Source organism: Poecilia reticulata, chromosome 14, assembly GCF_904066995.2.
Source record: "Poecilia reticulata chromosome 14, P_reticulata-male-v2, whole genome shotgun sequence".
Classification (NCBI taxonomy): Eukaryota; Metazoa; Chordata; class Actinopteri; order Cyprinodontiformes; family Poeciliidae; genus Poecilia; species Poecilia reticulata.
Genome location: NC_088843.1, coordinates 10,479,809 through 10,507,704, shown reverse-complemented (window position 1 = coordinate 10,507,704; position 27,896 = coordinate 10,479,809). Strand labels below are relative to the sequence as shown.

The 27,896-nt window shown below is 40.8% G+C and overlaps 1 protein-coding gene and 1 long non-coding RNA gene across 8 annotated transcripts in view; one reads left to right on the top strand and one right to left on the bottom strand.

The window, feature by feature from the left end:
* Positions 1 to 24,298, bottom strand: part of ltbp3 (latent transforming growth factor beta binding protein 3) — a 44,725-nt gene extending 20,427 nt beyond the window's left edge. For 2 of the 7 annotated variants that reach the window (XM_008427723.2, XM_008427725.2), the window contains exons 1-4: positions 23,574 to 24,297; positions 2,319 to 2,588; positions 1,084 to 1,247; positions 903 to 1,008 (exon numbers count right to left, since the gene is read on the bottom strand). In XM_008427723.2, coding sequence (XP_008425945.2) covers positions 903 to 1,008; positions 1,084 to 1,247; positions 2,319 to 2,588; positions 23,574 to 23,814 — 781 coding nt within the window. In that variant the 5' untranslated portion in view covers positions 23,815 to 24,297. Of the gene's footprint in view, positions 1 to 902; positions 1,009 to 1,083; positions 1,248 to 2,318; positions 2,589 to 3,610; positions 3,748 to 8,815; positions 8,862 to 9,098; positions 9,233 to 23,573 lie in introns of those variants that run through there. The other 5 variants (XM_008427726.2, XM_008427724.2, XM_017308741.2 and 2 more) reach the window with 5 other exon arrangements.
* On the top strand, positions 17,359 to 18,761 carry LOC145554793 (uncharacterized). The gene is made up of 2 exons (XR_014090796.1): positions 17,359 to 17,670; positions 17,756 to 18,761. It is a non-coding gene; the product is annotated as an uncharacterized LOC145554793 (long non-coding RNA).
* Positions 24,299 to 27,896: the final 3,598 nt, after the last annotated feature.

The following is a 27,896-nucleotide window of genomic DNA, read 5'->3' as shown; positions in this document are numbered from 1 at the left end:
CCTCAAACAAAGGAGCATCATGTCTCCAAAACAAAGAAGGGTTTGGTGTGAAATGTGTGAATCAAAGCCTAAAACACAAAAAAGATCTTGTGGAGATGTCGGCTGAAGCTGGTAAGACACGGCCATTATCCTGAGTAGAGCTGTACTAACATGGTCTGAAGGGCCGCTCAGTGGCGAAGAAGCCAGAAAACGCTTTGCAAATGCACAAATGGATAAGATCTTTAATTGAAGCAAAAATTGAACTGTTGGGCCAGAACAACATTTGTTACATTTGGAGGAAAAGGAAGGAAGCTTGAAGCCTGTGAACACCACCGCAACTATGAAATAAATAGAGAGACTGAAGGAACAACTCAAGACCAGAAGTCAACCAGAACGCTGCAGGAATGGGGGGAAATCAGCATTAAAAATGGACAGTTGTCTATTTTGGAGGGAGAGCTGCAAATGTGGGCTAGCCAGTTAGCATGCAAACCTAAGTCTGTTGCACCACTTCTGTCAGGAGTCACTCTGTTATGAAAAGCTTAAAATATTTGACTCATCATGTCTCAGTTTTTTTGCAAACTGAAGCTCTAGCAATACCTAAATAAATTCAGTTTTTTTTTATATATTAAAAAAAATGTCCTGAACGCCATTTTGGTCTTATTGTCAACTACATAGTCTCTTTAATGTTTTCTCAGCAGCAATGTGAAGCATGTGGGTTTTTAATTAAAAGCAATGTGGCTCAATGAATCATTATTTTATATCTGAAGAACATTTTCCACAGTTTCTGATTTTGCGGGAATATCTTATTAAAAACTGTTAGATCTGAGCTTAAGTACAGTATTAAAATTAAAAATAGGAGTTTATGACATCTGAAAAGCTGGAATGGGAACAATAAAATGTATTTTATGGCCAGCGTTACTCACTTGGTAATTTGGGGCACTGGTAGCACTTGTTTTGTCCCCATGAGTTTCCCACACTGCCACAGCAATCCTCCTGATTGGTCAGGACGGGAAGCGGCGTGCTGTTGCACTGAAACGATTCAGAAGCCTCATCAGCGGGCGTGACGTGTAATATTCTGCACTGGTGATGAGTTTTTATACACACGGCCTGTTTGGGCGTCGTCTCTTGAAAGCAGCGGCCCTTCGGTTTGTGTCTCGGTGGGAAGGGCCGCATTGCTATTTTGTGAGGAGGTTTTGAGTCTGATTGGTCGTGAGGCTGAATGATGACCGAGGTGTCCGGTGTGTGGTGAACACGAACGTTAATCTGCACTGAAAACAGAGAAAAGGAACAGACTGGGTGAAACTGAGACAAACAGCAAAAGCATATTTTCACCTTTTGTTTAGTCGCAACCACAAATGTATTTCATATACAACGCTCGAAAAAAAATGAAGAGTCCACTGCACTGAACCCCATTGAAAACCTCCTGGTTATTCCACCAAATACTGATTTCTGAATGGCGTTAAAACATTAGCATTGTTGTTTCTAAATGAATATAAACTTGTTTTCTTTGTATTATTTGAAGTCTGAAAGCACTGCATCTCCATTTTTCATTTTCTGTGAATAAATACCAAATTTTTGCAACATGTTGCCAGTAGTTCACAGAATAAAAGAACATTATTTACTCAAACATTAACCTGTAAAAAGTACAATTCACATGTACTTACCCTTATCAGTGTTTATTATTCAATTTACAGAAATCCAAGATTGTAACATTTAATTGATACACTCCAGTTTTTCCTCCAGCGTATTTTAAGCCTGGTGGGGCACCAGGCTTTACTTGTGTCTCCACCAGGCTAAGCATTGCTTATTTATTTTAGTTTTTTTTTTAAATGTTTGACATTTGTAAGACTTTATGTCGGTATTCAAGCATTAATCTTCCAATAACACATAAGTATCAATTGATATTTTCAAATTTCTTTTCAACTTTAAGCATTTTTTTAACTCAAAAACACGCCGGGCCGTTGGATGAATGACTGCCCCAGCACACAACCACCGGGCTTAGCACGTTTTCTGGGGGAAACTCTGTACTCTGTTAGAAAACAGTTTTCTTTTTCCTAAAACCTTTTTTTGGATGAAAAATATTAACAAAAATGAACTGATAATGTCACAAAAAATGTAATCAATTTAGTCAGAAAATTGGATATCTCTAAATCAAATTAGAATAAAAACATGACCTGACTGAGGAAAAAATTGACATCATTTTTGGATTCAGCAGTGCAAAATAGTCCTAATTCAGTTGAAAAAAACCCCCATTAATATCCAATGGATATTTTTTTGGAATCCAGTGTTATTAATCACGACAAATTAAATCCAAATAGGTTGAAGTGAGCAATAATTACCTTCTGACGAGTGGTGCCCCACTTGTGACAGGGGCAGGGTGAAAACGGAGTGTGTTTGTGTCATCTGGGTGCGCCCCATGGCCGTGTGCTCCACCAGCTTTTGGCCGTCTGGCTTCAGGGAGGCGGGGTACACGGGCTGCCTGTTGCCGTGTGCCGCCTGCGCTTGCTGTAGTGGAAATTGGCAGAGTCGGCCCGTGAAGCCAGGCGGGCAGAGGCAGTGGTTCCTGGAACTGCACACTCCTCCATTCATGCACGTCAGAGGACACACGACTGCAAGGAGAAAGAGAAGAACATGTAAAAATCAACGCAGGCATAGGTTAGCATGTGATTTACACACTAACCATTTAGCATAACAAATGTATGCCTCGCATATTGTAGAGTACGTACATATATCAAACAGACAGATACAGAAAAAAGCTGGAATAAGTTAGACCATATTCTCTTTGAACTGTGACGCCATAAAAACCAAATCAGCTTGACGAACTGAAAGGTCCCTGAAAACCAGCCAGGCAAGTGAGAGAGCAGGTAAAGTCATCGATCTGTGTAACGGCTTCATTCTGACATATGGGAAAGATCTGGAGATCTGTGGGAAACCTGCTGGCTCCAGAGCGCTTCAAAGCGAATATACTATGTACTGCTGTTTTACTGGGTTTTCTCCGTTGTGTTTATTCAAAAGCCGGGCGTTTGAAACTTCAACTACACAACGGTGAAAGTTAAAGAGCTAAAGAGAAAGCAGGCAGTGACGAGAAGGAAAAAGGAAGATTTCACGTGCAGATTGAACTATGTGACTCAACAAGTAATGGTTTGGTGAACTGGATGGATAAATCCGCTGCTGTGGATTTTTCTTCCACTCTAATTTAACCAGCTTATATGACAAATCATCAAACAACTTTACATTTTTTTTAAATGTACCCCCCCCCCACCAGGGGTAACATTTAAGAAATCAACCAATTATGTCAAAAGAAACTTGTCACACAACATGAAGTAGGTTAAAAGATCTTAAAAAGCAACATGTCATGGTCTGATTGGAAGATTTCACTACTTTGGAGACCCAGCAGAAACAGAGAAGACTGAACAGAGGTAATCCTTCCTTGGAGTGGCAAGCATAATAAAATTACTTCAAGAGCAAATCAATGACTCATTTAGGTTACAAAAGAACAAGCCTGCAGACCTCAGTTGTTTTAGAAAAGGTCAGTGCTCAGGATCCAACAATGAGAACAACACAGAGTAAAAAACAAACAAAAAAAACTCCACTGCTCTCTAAAACGAAAAGAGGCTTTTATTATATTTACCAAGTAACATGTTGAGGCTCTTTAGAAGATTTTAGACAGGGAAATTATGCTTGACGGCTCTCCAATGTAGCTGAATTAAAACAGTTCTGCAAAGATGAATCGGAAAAACTTCCTTGTCTAGCACCACCTATAGGATGGAGAACTAAACAACAACCATTGACCATTCACCTATCATTTATTGCTTGGTAATAATTTTTAAAACAAATCAAATTTCTAGTCAGTAAGTTTCTCTTCTTTCTCTTGCAACCATGATTATTTTTGCACTTTTGCACTCCTAGTGCTAAAGTGATTAAAAAGACAAATATTTTCTGAGTCGTGGCAAGAACAAGGTTCTCTTCAAAACGTCAACAAATTCATATCTAACCTTCTGAGGGATCCATCATATATTAAGTAATGCTTTTTTATCTATATATTTTGCAAATTGTAAAAGATATAAGTGTTAATGTAAATTAAAAAGATCCCAGATTGTAAAAGTAAGACATTTAGGTTCTGAAAATCTGTAGTGTCTTAATTTCAGCTCTATGGTTTTCATTTTGATAAGAAAACCCAAAAAACAACTTTCTTTAAAAAACTTTCTTTATGTTGCAGCGTGCCAAAGCAAAAATCAAATATTACCACCAACAACAAAATCTGCTCTACCTCCTGTGCAGCACAGCAGGTCATTTTTACCTTTTACTTTTCCTGAACTAAAAGTACAGGACAGTATTTACTTTATGTAATCCGAGTGTTTCAAACAGTGTGGATCTATCTAGTGGTAAATCACAGAACTATACATAAAACTTAGTTGATTTCCCCCCTAAATGCTTGCACTATAGCTCATTTAAATGTGAATAAAGCCCCTCACCCAGTCTAAGAGAGGTCTTTCTTTGCATTTGGTTTAATCATCAGATTAATGCACGCATTTAGAGCGAGCAACTCCCCCCCACTTCTTTCTTCTCCAGTGTATTTAATTTTGCTTCATGTCTCACAAAATAAATTGAAATCAACATGCTGATTTATCTTCTCTATTTTGCCAGTTTTTCTTTTTTTTCTTTTTTCCTCCCACTTTTTCCTGACGGCATCTAAAACAACAAAAAGATCTTTTTAATAAATACGGTCAAACTCAACTGGTTTATTCATCAAACAATCAAACACAGAAGAGCAAAAGAAGTGAGGACACAAAAAGGAGAGGAGGAAAGCTCCTTCTGCTTGTGAGCCAAGTGTGCACACATGTAAGCAATTAGGCGAATACTGCCGAGGAGTCTGGGCTGCGGCATAATTAGGGGACTGAATCACTTTAAACACGGCAGGGACATCCTCACATGGTAAAATTCAGGCAGAAAAAAAGAAAAAAAACCTGAAAACAACCAACTGCCAAAGTGGAATAGCTTAAATCTGAACACAAGATGGATAATTCAGAAGCAGCCTCTCATTGCCTGTAGTTCAGTGTCACAGGGGCCTTTAACCGGAGCAACTGAGCGCAGGCAACAACATGCAGAGTGAAAAGAGAGAGAGAGAAGAAAGAGACAGAGCACCACAGACTGAAACCTGCCAGCTCAACCCTGTCAGACTTCCTCCGGTTTCCACGGATCGGACTCCGTCTCGGCCCCTGGATTCAGAGCAGGAGGAAATTGGGAAAGATGCGGGGGCTGAAAAGTGAGATCGCAGGCACACACACACACACACGCACACGCACGCACACACACACAGAGAGAAGAAGCAAAAAGAAGCAGCACCTCTTTTCCAACTGTCATTATTACACACTTTGAACCAGCAGAGACGGAGGCGATGACAAACTGCAGGCAGGGTCTGGTCTGAGGCTCCGTCTGGCTGGGAAAGCGTCTGTGTAAGACCGGGAGCTCTCATCTACGCTGATGAACACCAGGAAGAGCCGAGGCATCATGTTTCATACTGAGGCTCGCAATCTGCCGTGGGAACGTGGATGGGGGTCCCACGAATGAGCGCTCTGATGCACGACGAGTGGAAAAGAAACCACACCACTGATAATAACAGGAATAATAGACGTCAGGTAATGCTCTGCTGCAATAATAAGTGTAAGAACTCCGCTGCAAGCTGTCAGTCAGCTGCGTGTGAGGATTTGGTTTCTTTGAGGTCTTTCCAGTACAAGCAGCCATGGCATGGCTTCAGGACGATCACACTCCATTACGCTTCACTCTTGTTAAATCTATTCTGAGTCAAACATTTTAAACCAGCTACAAGAGTAAGAATGTTTACTGACGCAGAAAAACTCTTATTTTTGTAAAAAGTTATTATTCAGATTCTCATACAATCCGTTATCTAGATATATCCTCTATAACAACCAATGACATTCGTTTAGTTTGAAAAATGTTAAATTTTTTCAGTCAACAATATAGAGTTACAACTTAACGAGCAGAAATCTTTTCGTCTCCTGCTGCTTTGTTTTTCTTATTTATATGAACAAAGCATATACCGACTAAGAACAGCATGGGAGAAAAAGAAGAAAAACAACAAAAAAGTAATAATTAAAACAACACCTGTGTGTGTTATTTAGAACATGGGAGAGAGAAAAGCAAAACAGGACGCACACAAATACGCGCAAAAAAGCACCAGTAGATGTTCCCGTAGAAATTTTATACATCTAAACCTTTTCTCCCATAAGCTAATAAAATTATATTTCTTAAAACAAATGGGAGATTAATTTAATTGCTTCCTATGTTTAGTAAGTAAATAAATAGACCAAGGTATATTTATTTTAAAGGATAAAAGAGTTGGAGCTCCTCAAAGCTCAAATAAATTCTTAAGATAAAGTACATGGATTAAAAAATTCATATCATATTGTTTCATTGTGCCATTTTTCATTATGTCCCAGGAGCAGCATCTTAACTCTGTTGAACCGCCTTAATTATCCATGTCTTACATTCAACAAGACGTTGCAAACATTCCTCTGAATTGTTGACTCAAAACGTGACAGCATTCAGCAGATGCTGCAGATTGTCTGCGAATTTGCCGTTCCACCACATCACAAAACGTTCTCCGCTGGACTGAGGTCTGGGGACGACACGGGTCATTGGGTTATAGTGGCAAGAAGCCAGTTTGAGACTACTTGAGATGCATTGACCTACTGGGAGTAGTGGTTAAGTGGTTTATTTTTTGCCAAAAATATATCCTCCACACTAGACTGAACTATGATAGGAAGGAAGGACGAATCCGTGTCCAAAGATTGTTATTTCAGAAAGATGCCAATTTGTTTTCATCTCCAATCTAAGCTTGAATAACAGGTGACCCTGCCGCTGCACCTGGTGCCTCCATTTTCACACTCTTTGCTTCCCATAAAGTGTTTTTTATTATGTCTGCTTGCATCCAGAGGTACACAAGGATGCAGTAACTTGCACACGTACAGTAAATTCTCACTTCACTTCTGGCCTTGTTATTTGAGCCCGAGTCACCCCGACTGCGCACACGCTAATGTTTTTGGCAGATCGTGCATGTTAGTGGGCGTGCTTGTCTGCGTGTGCTATTAAGTGGAGGGTGTTTCGTCTCCTGAAGAGCCGCTGCGGTTAGCTGACTGCAACCACACTGTACAGTGCGAAGAAAGAGCAGAAAGCCTTAAAGCTGAGATCAGAAGGTTTTCACTGTGAAAATAAAATCATCACCCTGGAGTTCATTAGTAAAATTTACAATCCCCGAGTCGCTTGTGGACTTTCCTCGCTTATAGGTTCTGGGATTTCTGTTTTTGTGCCACACCTTTGCATTTGCAGATCTAACACATTCCTGAGTCGAGAGGTGGTATGTTATTAAAGACAAAAAAAACTAAAAAATCAAACGTGCTTAAGAGTTATGAGGTGGTCGACATGAATGCGAGGCATGAACAGGGCTGCCTGGCTGGCTGACGGGGGCAGGAGGAGGGACTTGTGGTTGTAAAGCCATTGAATTATAATGAGCCACATTTTCCACGTGTGTTAGTCGTAGAAAATGGGAGTCTTTTGGTAACAGTTCCATCTTTAGTTATGTTCTGTCTGCTCCAAGAAGATGTGCAAACAATCCTCAATAATTCACTTCTTACACTTCAATGTGCCTAAAAGCTCCAGTGTCGTTTCACTTTTTTCATCCCCCAACACATTTGTGTTTTTCGTGTCAGTTGCGCAGAACATATTGTACTTTATAAAAAGTACAATGCTGAGAGCTATTATACTGCATACAAATTAATCTTTTACAAAACATGACTTCAATTAAACTTAAAAGGAGTCAAAGTTGACCGTATCCTTGGCTGTCAGGTCTGATTTAATGCATAGTTCCAGCTCGTAGGTGTGCTCCAAGACTCAGGAAGTGTGTAATTTTCCCAGAGAGGAGTTATTCAAAAAGTAGAGTGAAGCAAACTGGATAAAAAAGACAGAAAGAAAGGGAGTCTGTTTCTCCTCTAGCTTTATCAGCACCACTTCTCCTGACGTAATCAGAGCTGTTCCTTAAAATGCCAGATCTGCCCATAAGCGCTGAAGGATGGAGAGAACACAGATCTGTCTATTTAGGGGTAAAAACGATGGCGTAAAGAAACATTAAGCATTCAGGAGGAATGCAAAACGAAAAGTGAAATGTTGTTTCAAGTGGGATAATTGTGACTTTTCTGTGAGAAAAAATTTATTTTGCATTCCTTAGCTGTTAAGCAAGCAAAGCTGATGTATGTGGCAGGACACACACAGACACCAACACAAAGTCTTACCAAAGCAGAAAGAAAAAAAAATTACAAATGAAAACCTGCTTTTGTATTTAGCTCCCTTTATTTTGATGTCCCTTAATAAAATCCAGTGCAACGAAATGCCTTCAGAGGTCATCTATTTTGCAAACAGAGTCCACATGTGTACAGTTTAATCTCAGTATAAATCCAGATGTTCTGCAAAGGTTTGATGGAGAACATTAGAAAATAAACAAAAACATGAAAACCAAGGAACACGGCAGGCAGAATGTTTAAAGTAGAATCAGGTTTAAAATAAAAATAAAAACATTGAAAATGTCACTGACCAGGCAAGGAGAAGGACACATTTGACAAGTAAATCAGATAAACTTCCAATAAAATGTATATACAAGAGGGCCCACGAAAACACAATATAGTGAAATTGAGAAGTAAAGTGCAGAAACTGCTGCTAAAAACGAGACAGAATGACGAGCGTGCGTTTGATGGCAAAAAATAAACGACTGGACCCAAAACCCTGAGGGTTGCCCTTTGATTCCCCCTGTGAAAACACCTACCCACGCTCCAGTCTGTCTGGAAATGATGCATCGCAGCCCCCACTCCACTCCCTCGTCATATTGTCCTCTTACCCACAGCCGCACCCTCACAGCACAAAAACAACAAATTATAGCTCTACAAACCGCAGCCTGCTGAGTCTGAAGCGGCTGCACACAATCTCCAACCGAACCGATGATGCAGCCCCCGATCCGGCTCCCGCTTTAGCACAGTCGCCTGGCAGGACTACAAATAGCAAGTCTTTAAGATTCAGACACCAAGATGTGATGTTTTCAACCAGCTTACTTTCACTGTGACTCAAGCCGCGGCTAAATGCGTCTACTCAGGACGGACTGGATAGGGGAACGCTTGCTTCTTCGTCTGTGTTTCGTCATTTCCAAGATTTATCCAGGAGCTGCTTTTCCACTGCTGCAATATTCCAGTTGTAATACGGCAACTGTGACGCATGTTGTGATCCGGGCTCTTCAGCTTCAAGCAGACAAAAGAATACAAGTGGTAAAAGTTTTCCTTGCATTAAGTTTTCCGACTACTGTGACATTCCACAAAACATCTAATTAAATTCCTCGTTAATCCGTCAAGCTGACTTCAGTATTGTAGAAAACCTGAGAACTTTCTTTTAAAACAAACTAAAAAAGATATTTTCAACCAATTTTTAAACATTAAAATCAAAGCTGGATACATTTGTCAAAAGCCGACATTAATATTAGTTGCTTAAATTAAAGTTTAATTTTTAATTTTTTCGTCATGATGCACCCAGCTTGAGGTTAGAAAGAAACACAATGAGACACTTTTTGGTTAAGTCAGTGGAAAGAATAACAGAAAATGTGAGTTGGAGTGAATGCGGCCAGCATCATAAGAAGCACAGATAACCAGCAAGGAAAATACGGGTGAAGATGAAGGAGAAAAGTTGAAAACCGAGCCAAGAACAATGTTTTCAGGAACATTTTTAGCTGAAGCCACAGTCACTTTGACATAATGTTGAGGGGAGGGGAAAAATAAAGACAAGTTCTTTGTTTAAAGGCTATGAATAAAACATAGGGGAGGTCTTAGCATTTGTAGCACCAAACTGAAACCCCATATACACTCAATGACATTTTTGATAAAGCTGTTATCTAAACCATCCATCCATCCATCCATCCATCCATCCATCCATCCATCCATCCATCCATTTTCTTTACACCCTTGTCCCTTAGTGGGGTCAGGAGGGTTGCTGGTGCCCATCTCCAGCTAACGTTCCGGACGAGAGGCGGGATACACCCTGGACAGGTTGCCAGTCTGTCACAGGGCAACACAGAGACAGACAGGACAAACAACCATGCACACACACACACACTCACACCTAGGGGCAATTTGGAGAGGCCAATTAACCTGACAGTCATGTTTTTGGACTGTGGGAGGAAACCGGAGTACCCGGAGAAAACCCACGCATGCACAGGGAGAACATGCAAACTCCATGCAGAAAGACCGGGGCCGGGAATCGAACCCAGAACCTTCTTGCTGCAAGGCAACAGCTCTACCAACTGTGCCCTGTTATCTAAACATTAGTTTAAAATAAAATAAGTTTCATTTGAGTAACATCACTTTAAACATAAACTTACACAAGTCCTACCATTAATTTAAGTACATTCACTTTGTGCAGAAGCTTTTTTTCACCTCTATAATCACAGGTGCCACTCATATTGACATGTGCAACACATTTTTTACCAAAACTGAAGTGGAAAATCAACCACAACCGGCCAACGGTATAATTATGATGCAGCAGTTTTTTCTAAACCACTGGCTACTAAGATAGATCCAGATCCAGGTTTATGTTGCCACAGGGAGCAAAGAAGAGCAGCAAGGAATAAAATCTTGGGTCACCATTAGTTTTTCATCTTTAAGGTCTTTACTGGCTAGACTTGAATGTATATGGAGCATCAAACATCCACCTGTACCACTGCTTGAAGAAAAAGTTTCCTACAAACTGGCAGCCGGTTTGAGAGTTGATTCCAACCAGCTCATTGTTGATAAGATCAGCCCAGACTAGAACCACCTGGTTGGTGTCTGACTCCAAGTGGAGCTCTGAGCCCATTACTGATCCAGCCACAGGTCAAAAGTCACTCTCACTTCATCCAGAAAACCGTTGACAAATCTGTCTTCAGATATTTCTTGGTCCAATCTTACCTTACCTTGGCCGTGTCTCCGAGCTCTGAGCATCGTCTAGCTGCTCCAGGTAGGTTTCAGCTAAATGACTGGATGGTAATGGATTCCTGGTTGCTTCAAGCTTCATTTGCATAACTTTTCTCAGCATGTTTCTCGTCACCCTGTTGACTTTTTGCAACAAAACGTTTGATGGTTCTGTGATCACGCCACAATATCTGAGCAATTTCAAAAGGGCTGCATCCCTCTGAGAGACTTTTGGTCATTTGTATGATTTTTCAGAGTCAGTTAAAGCTGTTTTTCTGATGCTTTTGATATGCAGATCAGAGGTAACTAAGGGTTAAGTACCTTGCTCCTGGGAAAAATAAGTTGTGGATATAATAAGTAAGATAGGCACAACACTTTGACCTCTGACCCTTAGAGGACCTCCATGTTTTATTGTTTGTAGATGTTTCTTATAGGTTTGAATTCTGTAAATCAAAACAATCTGTGAAGAGTGAAATAAGGAGATTACCAACTTCCTTTAGCGTAAATGCTGTTACCCAACCAGGATTTTTTTTTCCCATTAGCGCACATCCCGCAGGATGGAGGACTGGATTAATAAAAAAAGGGAAAAGCGTTTTAAGCAGGCGAGCATTGAGGCTTGATCTTAATCCCTCTAAAATGACCTTTGGACAGAGCTCAATTCTTTGCTTACATCAAGAAATTCTGCAGTCTTAAGAGTATTCAAACTCAGGGACAGAAACCACAACGGGTTAAGCACATAAAAAGCCATGGTTGTTGTCAAAAACTTTGTGACCAGCTATAAACAAAGGGTGGAAAGAAACATCCATTAAAGCCCTGTTTATGTAAGAATTGAGGCTCACATGCCGATGTATTTTAAGGCAACACCGCAACCAGACTGCTTCCTGGACCGACACCATGAAAAAAAATCAAGAATTTAGCTAAGACATTAGGAAGAAAACTGTGGACATCTATAAGTCTTGCTCAACTTTTAGCTATAATTTCCAGGTGCCTAAAGGTGCAACATGATTCTAACAATTATGTGCAAGTAAGGCTGTTAACAATTATTTTAGTAATATAATATTCTATCAATTATTCTAACGATCAATCAAGTAATTGAATTAAAAACTGATTAAATAAAATATTGGTAAATTTTTCTTTTTGAAGGTTTTGTTGGCTCTAGTGGCCTTTATTTGAAAGTAGTTTGACAGGAAAGATAGAGAGAGGGAAGACATGTGGCAAATGTCACCAGGCCTGCAAATGTCACCAGGTCGGGAATTGAACCTGCGACCACCGCCATGAGGACCAAGACCTCAATACGTGGGTTGTGCTTTGCCCCTACGCCGCCACAGCACCCAAAATATTGATAAATTCTACTATACCCGCAGTATTGATATCGGCCCAAATTTTAATATTTTCACATCCCTAACAGTTACTTTTCTGTAGCTTAGAAAATTAACCTGGAACAATAATAGCTCACTTTCTAAGTTAACCTGAAGAAAAGTTATACAAAAATCTTAAATTATATTTGATTTAAGAATAGTAAAGACACTTCTAAAAATGGAAGTGAGAGCGTTGCGCAACATAAATAATCACAGTTCTAAATAGTAAAACATAATTTAATGAAGCTTTGAGGCAGGTAATTTACCTTGAGAAGTTTTAATAATCAAGGTACTCTAATCATTTAAGGAATTGTTGCGGCCCTATGTGCAAGTAAAGTCATCGACGCAATCTGCAGCCATCGTACTGTTCAGGTACGATGAAAACGCTTTTTTGGTGTCTTGTGATTCACTGGAGTTGGTAATAATGATATTATCTACAATGAAATGAATTTAATCTCAGTTTGGGCTAAAATGCCACTCAGTCAGGAAGAAGCCATTATGCTCAAAGAAAAAAACAAACAAACAAAAAACAAGCATTCAGGAACAGAACTGTTTGCTATGATGTTCACCAAAACTTCTAGAGGGAAACAGGGAAACCAAAGAGGTTCCAAAGTGGCTTAGTGACAACAAAGTCAAGGTTTTAGTGGCCCTCAGAAAGCTCGAATCCCAACCAGAAAGAAAATCTTGTGAGCAGAGCTGAAAACGTCTGTGTGAGCAAAGTGGCTTACAATTCTGACCAACACCAGTTCTGACAGGAGGAATGGGCCACAGTCCCAGAAAACTCTCGTGAGAAGTTTGTTGGAGAAAACCAAACCCGGTTGACCCACGCCATACAGCGTAAAAGAGATTTCTACCAACTTCAAGGGAAATCTTTGTAAAATGTTAAATTTAAGAAAACTAAAAACTAAATCTAAAAATGCAAACAGCAATAATTGTGCTAATCCAAAAACAGGAAACATTCAAACTGATTTAAAGTCCAGCAGGGAGGGAAAAAATATGCAGAGCACAAAAACATCTGGTCTCCATTGTATTTCTGAACATATTAAAATCCTGATAAATCTCCCAAGAACTGTGAGAGGCACTGTGTGTGAAAGCGGTGAGGTTCAACCATCGGTCAGTGAGAAACCGTAATAATAACCTACGACATCTAAAAGCTGCTCTACGCTTCTATAACAGATGTTAGCTCTCAGTGGGTCCAACACTGTGAGGTTTCTAGTCTTCATAAAAATGTACCTACATAAATAAATATCCGCCTAGTTGCCCTACTTCCATGACTTGGTGTGGCTAAAAATGACTGGCTCCCACAGAGGGGGGAACACGTTCCTGCTGCAGAAGGAGAACAGGAGAAAGGTTCACTCTCTCATGACGCGCTTCCCTCAACCATCAGCTGCGAGGCAGGAAACCGCCATCCTAAATACGCCTACCATCAATGGGCACAGTGAGACCACATCCCACACCGACTGAGGAGCAACATGTGAAGTGGGTCCGACTCCTGAGACCGAGCCAGCCGTCACAGTAAATGACATAATCACTCCCTTTAGCAAACACAAACCAGCGTACACCTTCTCCCCCCAGTCCACCGTCAGAAACTCTGAGAGGTCTCTGCTTTCCAAACACCAGCGCTGAAGCTCCGCTATATATTAGGGCTGAGTCGCACCATTATTTAATTATTGAAATAGTCATAAACTAATTTAGTAATTGGTTCATCCGTCAATGGATTTTGAAGACAATAAAGATATGCAGAGAAGTAATTAAGCCCAAACTACACATAGCGCTGTCTTCTTTGCTACATATTAGTGTTGAAACAATTAATCTGATTAATCGTCATTAATTGATTATTGAAATAATCGTCAACTCATTCAATTTGATTCAGTAATCGATTAATCATTAACTGGAGCATAAAGGTAAAAAAAAAAAGAAAATATATCAGAAAAGTAATTAAGCCCAGACTGTACATAGCGCTGCCATCTTCGGTGAAACAATTAAGAGGATTAATTGTCATTAATTGATTATTGAAATGATCGTCTACTAATTCAGTAATGGATTAATCATTAACTGGAATATAAAGACAAACAATAACATATTCAGAGCAGTAACTAAGCTCAAATTGTGCAAAAATAAATGTACATTTAGCATTTAAGATTAAAACTCCTTTGTCTGCAGAAATGTTTTAGCCAAAAATCCTCAAGTGGCATAGTAAGAGCTTCACCTAGTTCAGGTTTACTGAAGGAATGTTATGTTATTACTTTTCACTCAATAAATGTCTATTGTCTTGTTTTAAAAAGGGAATTGAATTATATCTTTTATAAAAGTCTGTAGAATGTGCCATTTTTTAATCCGATTAATCGGCAGAATAATTGCTAGATTAATCGATTACTAAAATAATAGTTAGTTGCAGCCCTGCTGTGCATCAGTCCTCATGTTCAGCGTGAAACAGCAGCAGACAGACAACCCTGCCAGAGCCCTGGAGTTGGAAGGGTTGCATTTATCCACATCCACACCTAAACATGCCGTGCATGATGTGTTTTATATGTCATGGAAAAATGTTACATCTCCTTAAATAGCTCCTAAGTGGGCACAAATCCAATACTGCCCGCTTTTTTCCGCTCTTTCCTGGCAGAGCGGTAAGAGGAGGGAGAAGACGACAGAAACTTGGAACATGTGCACATGATGTCATATAATGACTATCTAACAGCCCCGGCTATAGGGAGTGGAGAGGAGGCAGGTGGAGGAGTGCTGACAGAGCTCTGCTGAGATTAGGTCAGGTACCTGGCCCTCGAGGAGCCGGCGGGAGGCCGATCCGTCTCTGCTGCCCAGGTCGGCTCCGTGTTCTTCTGTTTACCCTGGCTAATCGCTACGGCTACAGGGTCCTGCATTCCTCTCAGTGGCTTTAAATAACCGCTGCATGGCCCCCCCACTCGCCCCACATGCTACGCAAATGGGAGGAGAGCGTTAAAGATGGCAGAGAAGGTTGTTTGTTTGAGTAGGGCTCAGCGTGCTGCTCTTAAGAACACTGTTCTCCTGTGACGATGGAAAAAAAAAAAAGCCTCTAATTGCTGCTTTGTTTTCCAAATGTAATTTACGGTGATGGGTGTTTTTTATCTTTTTTTTTTTTATAGGTCATGCTGCAAAACTGTTGACTTGCAGAAGTTTGATTTTATGGGAACTTCTGACTGAGATTGCACTCATTTGAAAAGTACTCAAACGCTTCAACTGATTGATTGCAGCAAAAAGAAATGTTAATACACTTCACTGGGATGTAATAGATAATTGTGAAGTGGCAGGAAGGTGATACAAATAAAATCCTGAAAAGTGTGGCATGCATTTATATCAGCGTTTTCCCTACCAGGTGCCAACGAGACCACCTACCCCCCCCCCACTCTCAAGAAGACCACATGCAGTCATTATAGGTGCTCACAGTTAGTCATTAATTTTATTAGCCTAAATAACAGCAGATCACGTTGTGAGCTATTTCTGTTTCAACGTGGGTGCTCCTCTGCTTTCCGCTCTCTCTCAAGCTAGGCTTAGTGATGCATTGCAATCGCTCGGCTCAACGTGAACTTTTAAAAGCGAGACTATAAGTCAGCTTTTACGCTCCTGCGAGTAGCAGCAGGAGACATGCTCCTCCTTAACCATATGGCTAAAGTACCAGAATACAAAGTAGCCCGTGCTTCACTGACATGCCCCTAAAATCCAGTCATCACTAAATACAGGTTTTGAACTGAACGGGGGAAATACTCCTCCTGGCTTCATAAGACTGAGCTTGGTAAGGGAATATATATGATATATGATATATGATAGTTAGAAAGACAGAGAGAGAAAGACACAGCAGATGAAACAGATGAAAATAAATATAGAAAGGAAGAGAAATATAAAAGTACAGAACAAAGAAGATCTCTTTTTGGGGTGTTGAATGTGTTGTGGGATGATGTGATGTTGGTAATGTGCAGAGTTAAGTTTTCCACCACACAAACATTTTGGAATCTGTTAAAAATATGCCTAATAACCCAAAGGGTTCAGCTTTGGCCAGATCAAATTATTCATCTTTATCGGGTTTCCAACATGGCTAAGCTACAAAATTAATTTCCTATGGCTTCCTTTCTAATAATGGTGGGCATTTATTCCATCGTTTATCATTTATTGTGATAAATTTCTTGTTATGATAAGAATTTTGATTCACAATAAATTCCAAGTAACGTCGTTTAAACTCCCCCAAACTGTCAATATTGTTGTTAGTTTTACTGTTTTCTCCACTCCATAAATATCTGAATGTAACACACTCTCTAGGAGCCTGTCGTGGCTCATACATGGCGGTGTTTACAGAAGCTTGAAGCAGCTAGCTTAGAAACCGACCCATACTTCCTCCTTCCTGACGTGTTGCTCAAATTACCGACTGCCTGGATTCACGTCACATGATTTATATCACTATGTCATAAACAGCGCCTCCCCTTAAACCGGAGCAGCATTAAAAACGTACAAATGATGAGATGCTAACCAGTTTTTTTCGTACGTGCTAGGCTACATGATGGCGGGATGCTGTTTCCATGGTTACTGATGGTTAGATGCCTACCTTCGACATAATGCAATACTTGCTATCTTTCTAACCATACTTACTTATAAAGTATATGAACGTTAATGACTAATCGTTGTCATGGCAACAAATTCTCCCACCTAAGCTGTGGATTTCGGCAGCTCCTCTCAAGTCACCACAGGCCTCTTGGCTGCCTCCCTGATTGAAACCCTCCTTACCTGAACTGTCAGTTTTAGGGGATGGTTTACTGTAACTTTTTAAATAAAACTTCATTTTCAGTTGTAGCTGAAAGAAAAAAAAAAGAATGGGCATGACCCATTGTGACTTTGCATGTGTGTGTGCGTGTGTGTGTGGCTCTGCTTTAATCCAGCTTGTAGAGTGGTGAAAGATTTATTGGAGCAGAAGACCTTAAATAACCCCAGGCGTTACTTTCTCTACAAGCATAAATAGACAGGGAGAGGTGACAGAATGTGGCTCCATGAATATTAAAACTCAGCCTTGATGAGAGCTTCAAGCTTTAGGCAAAGCACCCCACAAACACACACGCACGCACACGCACACACACAAACACACGCACTACCAGCTAAGGTAAGAAGCTTTCTTGATCTTTAAGCTACAAATGAATGCCTTGAGACGTCGAGAGCGTGGGAGTCGTGTCCAGCTTCGACTCAGAGTTCAGTCCAACCTGTGGCAAAAATACGGACTGCTTTAGGTTCACGGTTGCCAGCTACAGGCTGCCTTCTCAACAGTTTGGCACGAGAGAAAGAGGAGTGCGTGGGGGAAGAGCAGAGGGCTCTGAAAGGTAAAATAAACTCGCCTCCCTGCACTGAGAGAAAGCAGACCATGCCCTATTTACTGTATTTAACTGACTGCTCTTCATTCTCCAGCTCCCACAGACCTCTGACCCGAGCTGAGGAGAAACCAAAACAAACCACAAGGCTACTACTGTCACTTCGCTCTAAATACAAAACCACATGGGAAAGCCCAGAAATAGCTGCCTGCCATGATGCCCGACTTAAAGGGACGACAAGCCCAGACCGGGGCACGATGAGAGCACTTCCTGTGCAACGCGGGGCCTCCGAGCCCGGAATAAGACGGGAATCCAGAGCAGCTCGGACATCCAGGACCCGGGGAAAAGGGGGGATGCTGCTGAGACGAACAGGAGAGCGAGGGGCTTTCAGGGTGGTTTGTTTGAGCCAACAGCTGCTGTCAGTGAAGCTGATGTATGAGATGCCTCTGTAAGACTGACCAAGAGAAAAAAATTTATTGGATTTGTTGATGGAAAGCACTTTTTTTTTATTATGCGCACCGGTTTTCTGTCTGTACATAAATCATTTCCGTAGGATAGCTTTAAAACAAACCAAAATTAGACACGCACACATAAAAACTTGGAACTAAAATACACTTTCTGTGCAGGGGAAGGGTTCTAGTTTGCAGGAAACAATACTTGATCCTGCACATATTTATAACAAAATATACTTTAAAAAATGACATGCTGGTCAAATCCACAGCTCTACAAGAGAAAATATGATGCAAATGATGTCAAACAAATTGATATAAAACACTTACCCTCTACAGGGTAATGTCAACAAATGCTCACTTTGGATTTTTCACATGTCCTTTTTTGTTGTTTTAAAAAAATATATATATATATAATTACATCATAAAAGACAGAAATTCAACTGCAGTTCATCAGAAAAGGGTCCAGATACCAGGTGAAGTGAGATCCAAGGTTCTCCTGTTCCCATGATCAGAAAGATATCATTCCTGCATTAGTTTTGTGATGTATTCAGTAAAATAGAGACATAACTACTAAATAGAAGAAAAATTTATTCCACAATCCCCTCCAATTGCCAAACCCCAGAAAAGAAAGGTAATATTTCTTCAAATTGTCTCATTGAACTTAAGTAAAATTAGGAGTTCCCCTTCTCAAAACACAGCCTATCCAGCAACATGCATAAAGGAGGTAGGCATGTAAAACTGCTTTTAAATGACACCTTTCAAGACACAAAAATCCCTAAGCGCTTCACAATAAAATAATGCAATAGCCCAACAGGAAACAATGCATGAAAATGAGAAATAAATGAAAGGCTCATATCAAAAGCCACAACTACTACTGTAAAAATAGGAGGAAGTTATTGATTAGACTGTTTGTTGATTGTTTGGCTTTAAAACTGAAAGTTCAAGTGAATTTTTTATTAACTGCACAGCTTATAATAGCACTAATGTAAATGTCACTTGAATGCAACCAGATGCCGTCTCTCTTTTTTCCAGATGTTTTTGTATCCATGTGACCGATGTTGAGCGAGGCTTCAAATATTACTTATTTGGAGAAGGCATGCAGTCTTCATCAGCCGATCCCACTACTCCACTCTACTTTGTAGAAAACCTAAGCTTTTTTTTTTCTTGCATTTTAATTGTTTTTTTTCATTTATTTGTTTGCTTTCTGCTCAATAAAGTCTTGGAATCAAATCGTGCTTAGTTTAGGAATAAATCCTAATTTGTCTGAAAATTGCTCATTTTATTATCTTGTATGATCCTGTCAAAGTTTGTCGAGTTACAGCAACTCGTGATTCTTTTCACAGACGAACACAGAGTGTTTCTTGCAACATCTCACTCTGGAGACAATGGGTTTTTTTGTGGATTTTTTTTTAAATTGTGCAGAGAAAAACATGGACTTTGGATGATAACAGATCAGTCACTTAGTCACATACGGTATTTAACCTAAAAAAAAATCTCTAACATTCCCAGGCTGAAGCTGTAAATCTGATCTATTTCAAGCCCCTCTCAGTTTTTTTTTAAAAATTCAGTGCATTCCTGACTGGAAGCTGTAACCTCTGCCAACACCGATATGTCCTGCAGCTGTTCAAACCACAACCTGAGTTTGCTGTCCTGTTGTTTTCAACCGCATTCTTATGCTGGCATCTTCTACGTTTTATAAAAAGTGAAACTCCTGGTGCATAAAGGAGCACAGACAGGCAAACATGCATCTCTGATCGAATGCAGAAAACGCAGACCTGAAATGCACGAATATGGATAAGTCTGCATTGTTCTTGCTGTAGCAATGGCCGTTTTGACACAGGAGGGAGAAATTTCCACCACATTCCAGCGCCAAAGTCAAACCCTCCATCCATCTCTTCACCAAACCCAGAGGGGGAACTTTTCAGATACTTTGACTGGGAAAACGTAGGAGACTGTGTGATGGGACCGTGGTCCAGAGGCGCTGTGAGGTATTCCAGGAATCCGATATGCCTCTTTTTATTTATTGGACACAGAAGCTCCAGAACGTGATGCATCACATGGAAACTCGGGCAGAAAAGGGAAAACCAAACCCCGAGCCAACTTTCTGACTCTGAACGGCATCAGAGAGGAAGAACGGCGTCATGGCGCTGCGAGCAGGAGTCAGCAGACTTCAATAGCACCGCAGTCATAAAGTATATCATATTTATGCTGCTGTTGCCAGCACCCGTTTCTCTTCTCCCTAAAAATTCCAACACAAACCTGCATGGATTGAAAAAGCACAGGCGGAGTTAACACGAGCAGCTATTAAATCATGCTGCTGAAAGAGAAGCAAGCTTTTATCTGTTGAACAAGAGCTAGCGATGCAGCTTATTTGGGGCTTGTTTATTTTATTTTCTGACTGTCTGCAGGGATTCTTTCCTCGATTGAAGTTTTACTTTGAACAAGAGATTGGGAGGCTGAATGCGGTTCTTTGGGTGTGAGATCGATGTAGACTCCAAGGCACCACCACCTCTGATCTGATACACCAAAAAATAAATAAATAAAATAAAGGGCTTCACCTATGTCAACCAGAGATTGGGGGAAGGAGAAAATATAGATCTGAAGAGCACATTATGTTCCATGTAATGAGCCTCACTAATTAAAGTGCAACATGGGAATATCTTACAGGGTAAAGCCCACCGCGGCTCGTCTTAGCCTCTTGCTAAGTCAAAGAGATTGAGTTAAGTAACTTGAGTTGATTGAAGGAATTAGTTTAATCACAATAATGTATGTTTGTTTTTAAGGAGGCTCGCCGTCCTATGAAACACCCCAATGCTTATTTCCGTCAATGCTTCTTTTTTTTTGTCATGTTTAAATGTTTCAGATCATTAAAACTAATTTCCATAGCAGACAAACGTAACCTGAGCGAATACAGAAATCTATTAGCCTCAAATGCAAATGCGTGCGAGACATTCAGCCTCATTCTAATTTTACTCTCATGACTCGTGCAATAAAGTTGAGCCATTTGCAATTTTTTATTTTATTTTTTTTACACGGTCTGACTTTGAAATGAAATTTGCTGGGACGTTAATTTCTGTGAAGACTGGCAACTCTTCTAAATGTTTTCCACTTCTGAGTGGAAACAATGTTTTTCCTCTGGAGAATGTAAATAGTTTGGCAAGGACCTCATAACCTCTCCCATGTCGACAGGCAGCAACAATTAATTATTCAGTGTCATTGCTGTTGTCTTTCCCTCTTGGCACTGTGCTACCAAACCCCTGCAGTGGTCACACACTGATAATCATTTAATCTCTTTTCATTTTATTTTATTGAACCTTTATTTGGGTAAAAACCCATAGAGATTAAAAGCCTATTTTTCAAAGCAGTCGTTTCGAAACATTTTTGCGTCACTTAATTTGATAAACAGTAACATTATAAAACTTGTTTTGCATTTTTGTACACTCAAAGGTACAGTTTCAAATAATATTGAAATGGTAAAGGGAGTACTGTATTTTTTGTATTTTCATGTAATTTAGCATACTGAATGCTTTCCTATGATTCCGCCTCTTTAATACATGTCTCAGTTGCAACTCTGACCATATTCATTTTTTTGTTTATCAAGACTTTTTGTCATAAACAATTCTACAATTGGGAGATGGAAGGAAAATTATAGAAGGTCTGAAATTAGAAAATTGCTGCCAAGATTTTTTTTTTAAAAGTATATCCTAATATATATGTTAAACAATTTCATTATTTTTGTTGTGACAACATGTTCTGTGTTTTGTTTTTGTTTTGAATGTATCCATTTGGATGTATACCTTCTTGTTTGTTTGGTTATTTTATTTTAATTGCTTTTGTTCCATTAATCGGCTAATTGTTTTGTAGATCTAAACCCCCTTTTGCTTTGTGTCAGTCTGTAATGTTTGCTGTATCGACACTTATTGGTAATTAAAAAAATAAAAAAATAAAGTCTGAAAACTGAGTGGTTAATTTGCATTCAGCACACCTGAGTCTATGTATTTTACACCATATTTCAGGCCAGAAACCTGCAAGTTTTTTGGCTCATATGTAGCGTTTGATAGTCGAGGCTGCAGTTTTCATCAAAGCAAAATATCTCAACCTCAGTTAGAATGGATGGAGAATATCTGAACATGTTTCTTTTAGGTCTTGGGACAGTTTTTTAATTGAATGTTGGTCTGTACTTTGACTGGACCAATCCAACAAGTAAATATTTTTGTTTTTCGCTCTGGCTGTATGTTTTGGTTTGTTGTCAACCTGGAAGGTTTTCTGTGTTTCTTGGCGGTTTTTCTTTCAGGGCAGTCCTGTATTTAGCTTCATGATGTTTCTCGTCAACATCAACAAGCTCCCCTGATCCAGCAGAAGAAAAGTCTCCCACAGCATGACGCTGCCACCACCGTGTCTCATAGTGGACATGCAGGGTTCAGAGTGAAGTTTGATTCTGGCTTCATCTGTATGCAGAAAACTTCATACTGAATTTTTTAATGATTAGATTTTTTTCAACAATGGTTTTCTTCTTGCCACTTCTCCATAAAAGCCAGATTTGTGGATTCGCTGATAGTTCTTCAGCCAACAGATTCTCCCACCTGAGCTGTAGATCTCTGGTCTATTTCTGTGTTTATTGCTCTTCTCACTAAGCCGCTCAGTTTACGTGGACGGACATGTCCTAGTAGGTTTGTATCAAGCCACACTCTCAGTTTTTTTTTATTGAATAGCAACCCTGTGAGGTCTCCAAAGCTGTGACATGAGCCATCTTTAAACATCTCCACAACCTCGTCTCTGATCTTTCCGGGGTGTTCCCCCTTTTTCCTCTGATTCCTTCACAGTTTACTGCATTTAGACACAGGTAGGTTTTATTTACTTATTCGATGACCTCTAAAGGGAATTGATTAAACTGAATATTATTTCAATTGATCTGAATACAAGATGAAAAAGAAACACCTCAGCTTTTTCCTTCTATCTTACAGTTCTGGACTACGTTCTGGTGGTCTGTCGTGTGAAATCCTGATAAAATGCCTTGTGGTTTGTGGCTGTCGACTGACAAGACCTAAAAGAAAAGCACATATACAATTTTGAAAACGCTCCACTTTTCCCACTCACTGCTACAGAAATAAAAATGCATAAAGCTTACCCCAAGTGTGTCTAACTGATTACCTGGTTTAGAAGTTATAGGTCTGTATAAACTACATCTCTGTTTTGTTAGGTCACAGTTCTGGGTGCAGCCTTGCCATAATCCCATTAAACTCAGAGTGCCAGGGTAAATCATTCTGCCCAATTAGGCTATTTCATGGAGTTCCATGGCTGTAATTAGCATTTTCACTGTCCATGGTATTTTTTTTTAAATTTTTTTTACAAGGTCTGCCTGGAAGCCACCGCAACCTTTAAAACTCGGAGGTCAGCTCGGAGGCCTATTCATATCTCCCCTCCCTCCACAGGAAATAATGCAGCGTTGTTCCACTCACTCACCAACCCTGAAGCCCTGTCCGATGAGCGTGTCGGCGCCCTGGCCGTTCTCTGCGATCAGCGTGGTGTTGTTGCCCTGCTCGCACCTATCCTGGCACTGGCCCTTCAGGCAGATCCGCTTGCAGATGAGGGGCGCGATGACCACCTTGAAGCGCTCCCGTGCCGAGGCGCGCTCCGAGCACCACACCAGCCTGTGGACGCTCAGCCAGAGGACGAGCAGACGGGAGATCATCAAGCAGGGCATCCTGGCATCCTTTCACTGCCCCGCGCAGAGACCCGAGGGCATGAAATCCGCTGGCTTCAGCTCCAGCTCAGAGGAATCCGGCTTTGTTATCCAGGGGGGGAACTTTGACGTCTCATACGGTGGACTCAGAAAAAAAAAAAAAAACTGCAGAAGGAGAACAAGAAGAAGAAGCGCGTCCTGATTTCGGTTTTCTTCCTTAGGAAAGAGACAAAAGTTACTCCCTTCGCGTATCCAGGTGGTCCGCCTGCAAAACTGCCACGTTTGCCATCCTCGGAAGTTTCCCGTTGGTCCGAAAAAGTTTGCCGCGGCGTCTCCTCCTCGGTCTTCCCTTCCGTCTTTTCGCCGTGCTGTGTCGGAGAGTTGGAGAGGACGGTGCGTATGAGGGTTTGGGAGAGAAAGAAGGGAGGAGACGGAGGAGAGGTGAAAGAGAGGGAGCCAATCCTATCTGGAGAAAGCTCTCTGCAGGCAGGCAGGCAGGCCAGGCGGCGCAGCAGCGCTTTCCTTGTTGGCTCTTCCTCCCAGGACCTCCTTCTCCTCCTCCTCCCTTGCAGACCCCCGCTCGGCAGATCACAGCTGCACATTTGTGTGTGTCACTCTGACTCACAAAAACTGTCGTCAGCCCCTGATTTATGACTTGATGCACCTTTCTGTCGAGGTTCATATACTGTGTGTCTGGAAATATAGGAGCGCGACAGCAGATTCCCAGCTGGGATCCATGAAACATTGGAGGCTTTGCCCAACACAGAAACACAGGACGTGTTGTACCAGCTCCCTACTGGATTTTAAATGAATTAAAAGTGCATCTGAAATTGTAAACTGTCATTTAGTTGCTGGGCATCATCAGACTCTCATATGCTCTGGGATGACTGAACTTCAGATTTCCTGATCGACAAAGATTTTGTGACTTTAAAAGATAACCAGAAAGTCTGAGTGTTTGAAAGGGAAACATAAAAAGAAAAGACAAATAAAGTTACATTTAAGACATTTAAGAATGTGGCATATGGCCTATCCAAACCTGGAAACTGGAAACTACCTAAATATGTGTTTAAATTCAAAATGAGAATCTGTGCTGAGGAAGAATGGAAACTTGAGATTTACATCATACATTGGGGTAATTTCAGGTTTTTGTCTTGCCTATTCATCACTAGCACCACTGAAACCTCTCCATTTCCTCCTTAAGTCTATTGAAAGCATGCGGCCGCTTATATTTGCTGCTTTATATGCTGACAGGAGCTTCATTGTAGTACAGACACAGATTATTGATGAGTAGTTGGACGGGATCGACCTTTTTTATTGGTCAGTCATGATCAGGTTTGTTCAACCTTGGGCCAACCACTCAGTTTGGTTCATCTGTGCGGCCTAGTGTTCATTGGGAGCTGAGAGGTTTTTTTTAAAGCCGGATAAGTGCGTTAGATCAGATCGTGGTGCTTGACAATCCAGTTGCTCTGGGAGATTTCTCCCGTTTTGCTTTCCCTGTGTTGTTCAGTCTTAACTCTCATGTTGTTTCAAAATCATCCTTGATGTTGGAGTGGAGAACATTGGGTTTGTTGTCCTGGCTGTGATTCTCCTGTGCGTCTCTTGAGGCAGCAGGCCAGAGCTCTGAGGAGTCTCTTGGCAGCCAGCAGAGCCTCTGGTTTGGACAGGTTGGAGTATTTCTTCACTGGTGTATGGCTCTCCATGTTGCCTTGATCTTAGTTTCCAGCATTCACTGTAATGGGAGACACTGATACTTGTAGCTGTTGTTGTACTTTGTCTTGCAATCAGTTATCACAAGAATCACTGTGATAATTGTGTGCATTCCAGCTACTCACAAGTAGATCTTCAAACGTCTCCAGGGTTTCCAACTAAGTCATGATCTCAGCATCTTTGCTTCTCACTGGAGTTTGGTACCCATTTCCAGCATTATGGGGATATTGGTATGCTCTGACTTTTGCACCTGGCTCACTCTTACCTTTGTTGTACTTCATCAAAGGTAAGATGAAGTACAACATCGTGATAGTAACCTGTCTCAACTAAAAACATTAGATGGGCTACAGCTCATAGAAGCTTGTCAGTAAAAGTCTGGGAAATTGTCGCTTGTCTGGAGTGGAGTATGGATTTCAGCTATGACATTTACATCTGTGGTGCCCAAAGTTGGTTCTGGAGGGCCAGCATCCTGCAGGTTTTAGTTCTCTCCCTGGTTTATTGCATCTGGATCCAATGATGGCTCATTAGAAGGCCTGACATGCTGAAAAGGTTGTTACTACCACCAGGGAGAGAACTAAAACATGCAGGGTGCCAGCCCTCGAGGACCGACTTTAGGCACCACTGATCTAGATGGTAGGACCAGATTTTCTCCTAAACAGTCCATCCTGACTTGCTTCAAAAGTCCAAATGGCTGCATAATAGTGAAAGGAATATTTCAATCAATTAAATAATTTTGATGTGAACCAGTCCTGGACCAGTGTTAAGTCTCTAACAGGTTTTCTCTAGGAATTGAGCTCCGTCTATCCTCCATAACTCATTATGGTCTCGTCTGGTCAGAGCGTTTTCTTCTGTCTTCACTATTAGAAAACAGTAAGTCAGAGTTCTGATTATATTCTTAGTGTCTTTTTTTATCGACATTCTTCCAAAATGAGCAGATCAGTGGAGAGCACTACTAACAGGTGTTCTGTCAACAGAGCTTATAAATCCCTACAGCTCCTCCAGAGTCACTATAAGCCTCAAACGCTACAATCTGGGTGGATGGCCATGTCTAGCGAGTTTGCATTTGTGCCATCCGCTTTCCATTTTCCGATCGATTAACTTAAATCTGGTGTCTTTACTCTGCTCTGTTTTGTCATAAAATTAATAAGAGGATCAATGAATAACATAGAGATTATGAAACCTGCTCTTTGCAAGCATCTGCAGTTCTGCCAGAGCTGCCAGCTGAGATATTTCCAAAGCTGCTGCAAATTACAGTGCAACATCATGAGTCCGCACAACTAAATAACAGCCAAGCCTGCAGGGATGCACTCTCACTGAAACACACTGTAATTGTGACACCGTACTGTCATCAGAGCCAAACTCATCTGAGAGACACACTCGGCTGTGTTTCTCGGCTGGAAAAAGGCTGGCATGCTGATCGATAATAAGAAAGCTAAGAAAAAACCAATCTCAGGAGTGCAGGCGCCTCGGGCAAACAAAGGGACGCAAAAGAAAAACAAGTGAGTCACTTCCGCTTTTAAAAAGTGAGAGTGTTTACTTTCAGTCGCCGAGGAAATGACTGCATGGGTCTGCAGAGAGTTCACAGGCTGCGCTCACATGTCTCTGCCGAGTTGCTCGCCGTAGCAGCGTCACTGGCTGCCAAGACACACACACACACACCAACACGCAGAGTGTAAACACATTGTGGGTCAGTCAGGAGCCAATCCCTGAATATTTGTTGGTACAATTTAATGATTTCCATCCCTGCAAACAAAGACTTAAAGGGTACTAAATGCACCACAAGATAATGAGAGAAACAGAAAAGCCAAACAGTCGTTCTGCAAAACCAGATGGTATTGCAGCTTGAGGTAACTGAAGATGAAGCACCAGCTGAACCTTTTGGACGTATTGAAGGTTTTACATGGCAACCTGAAACACAGAATATGTGCAAACACGTGTCCTGTTGCTAAAAGTAGTGCATTTATGCATTGAAATAAAAAAAAGTAACGAACTTGTCATGGTCAATGTCTAGTTTAAGTGAAAAAACAAGATTTTTTTCAACATCCTCTGAGATTTAACAGATAACTTCCTAGAAGGAAAGGGCGAATTAATAGGGTGGCTCATATTTTAAATTCAAAAGGAGGTGGAAGTATTATATAAAATTTACTTTTTTGAGCTTTATTTTGTGTTTTAGTGTTAATATCTATTATAAACCTAACCAAAGTGTTGCTTTTGCTTTTTGATGCACGTTTGAGGAATCCTTGAATCAGATCACTCCTCCTCTGTGGCTCCTTCAGACTAGCAGCAGCAACAGCAGCAGCAATTAGCAAACACATGAGGGAGCGGGGGGGACTGTGTATCTGCTGAGCTCATTATACAAAGTACTTCTCAATCAAACGCTACTAATAACTGTAGTT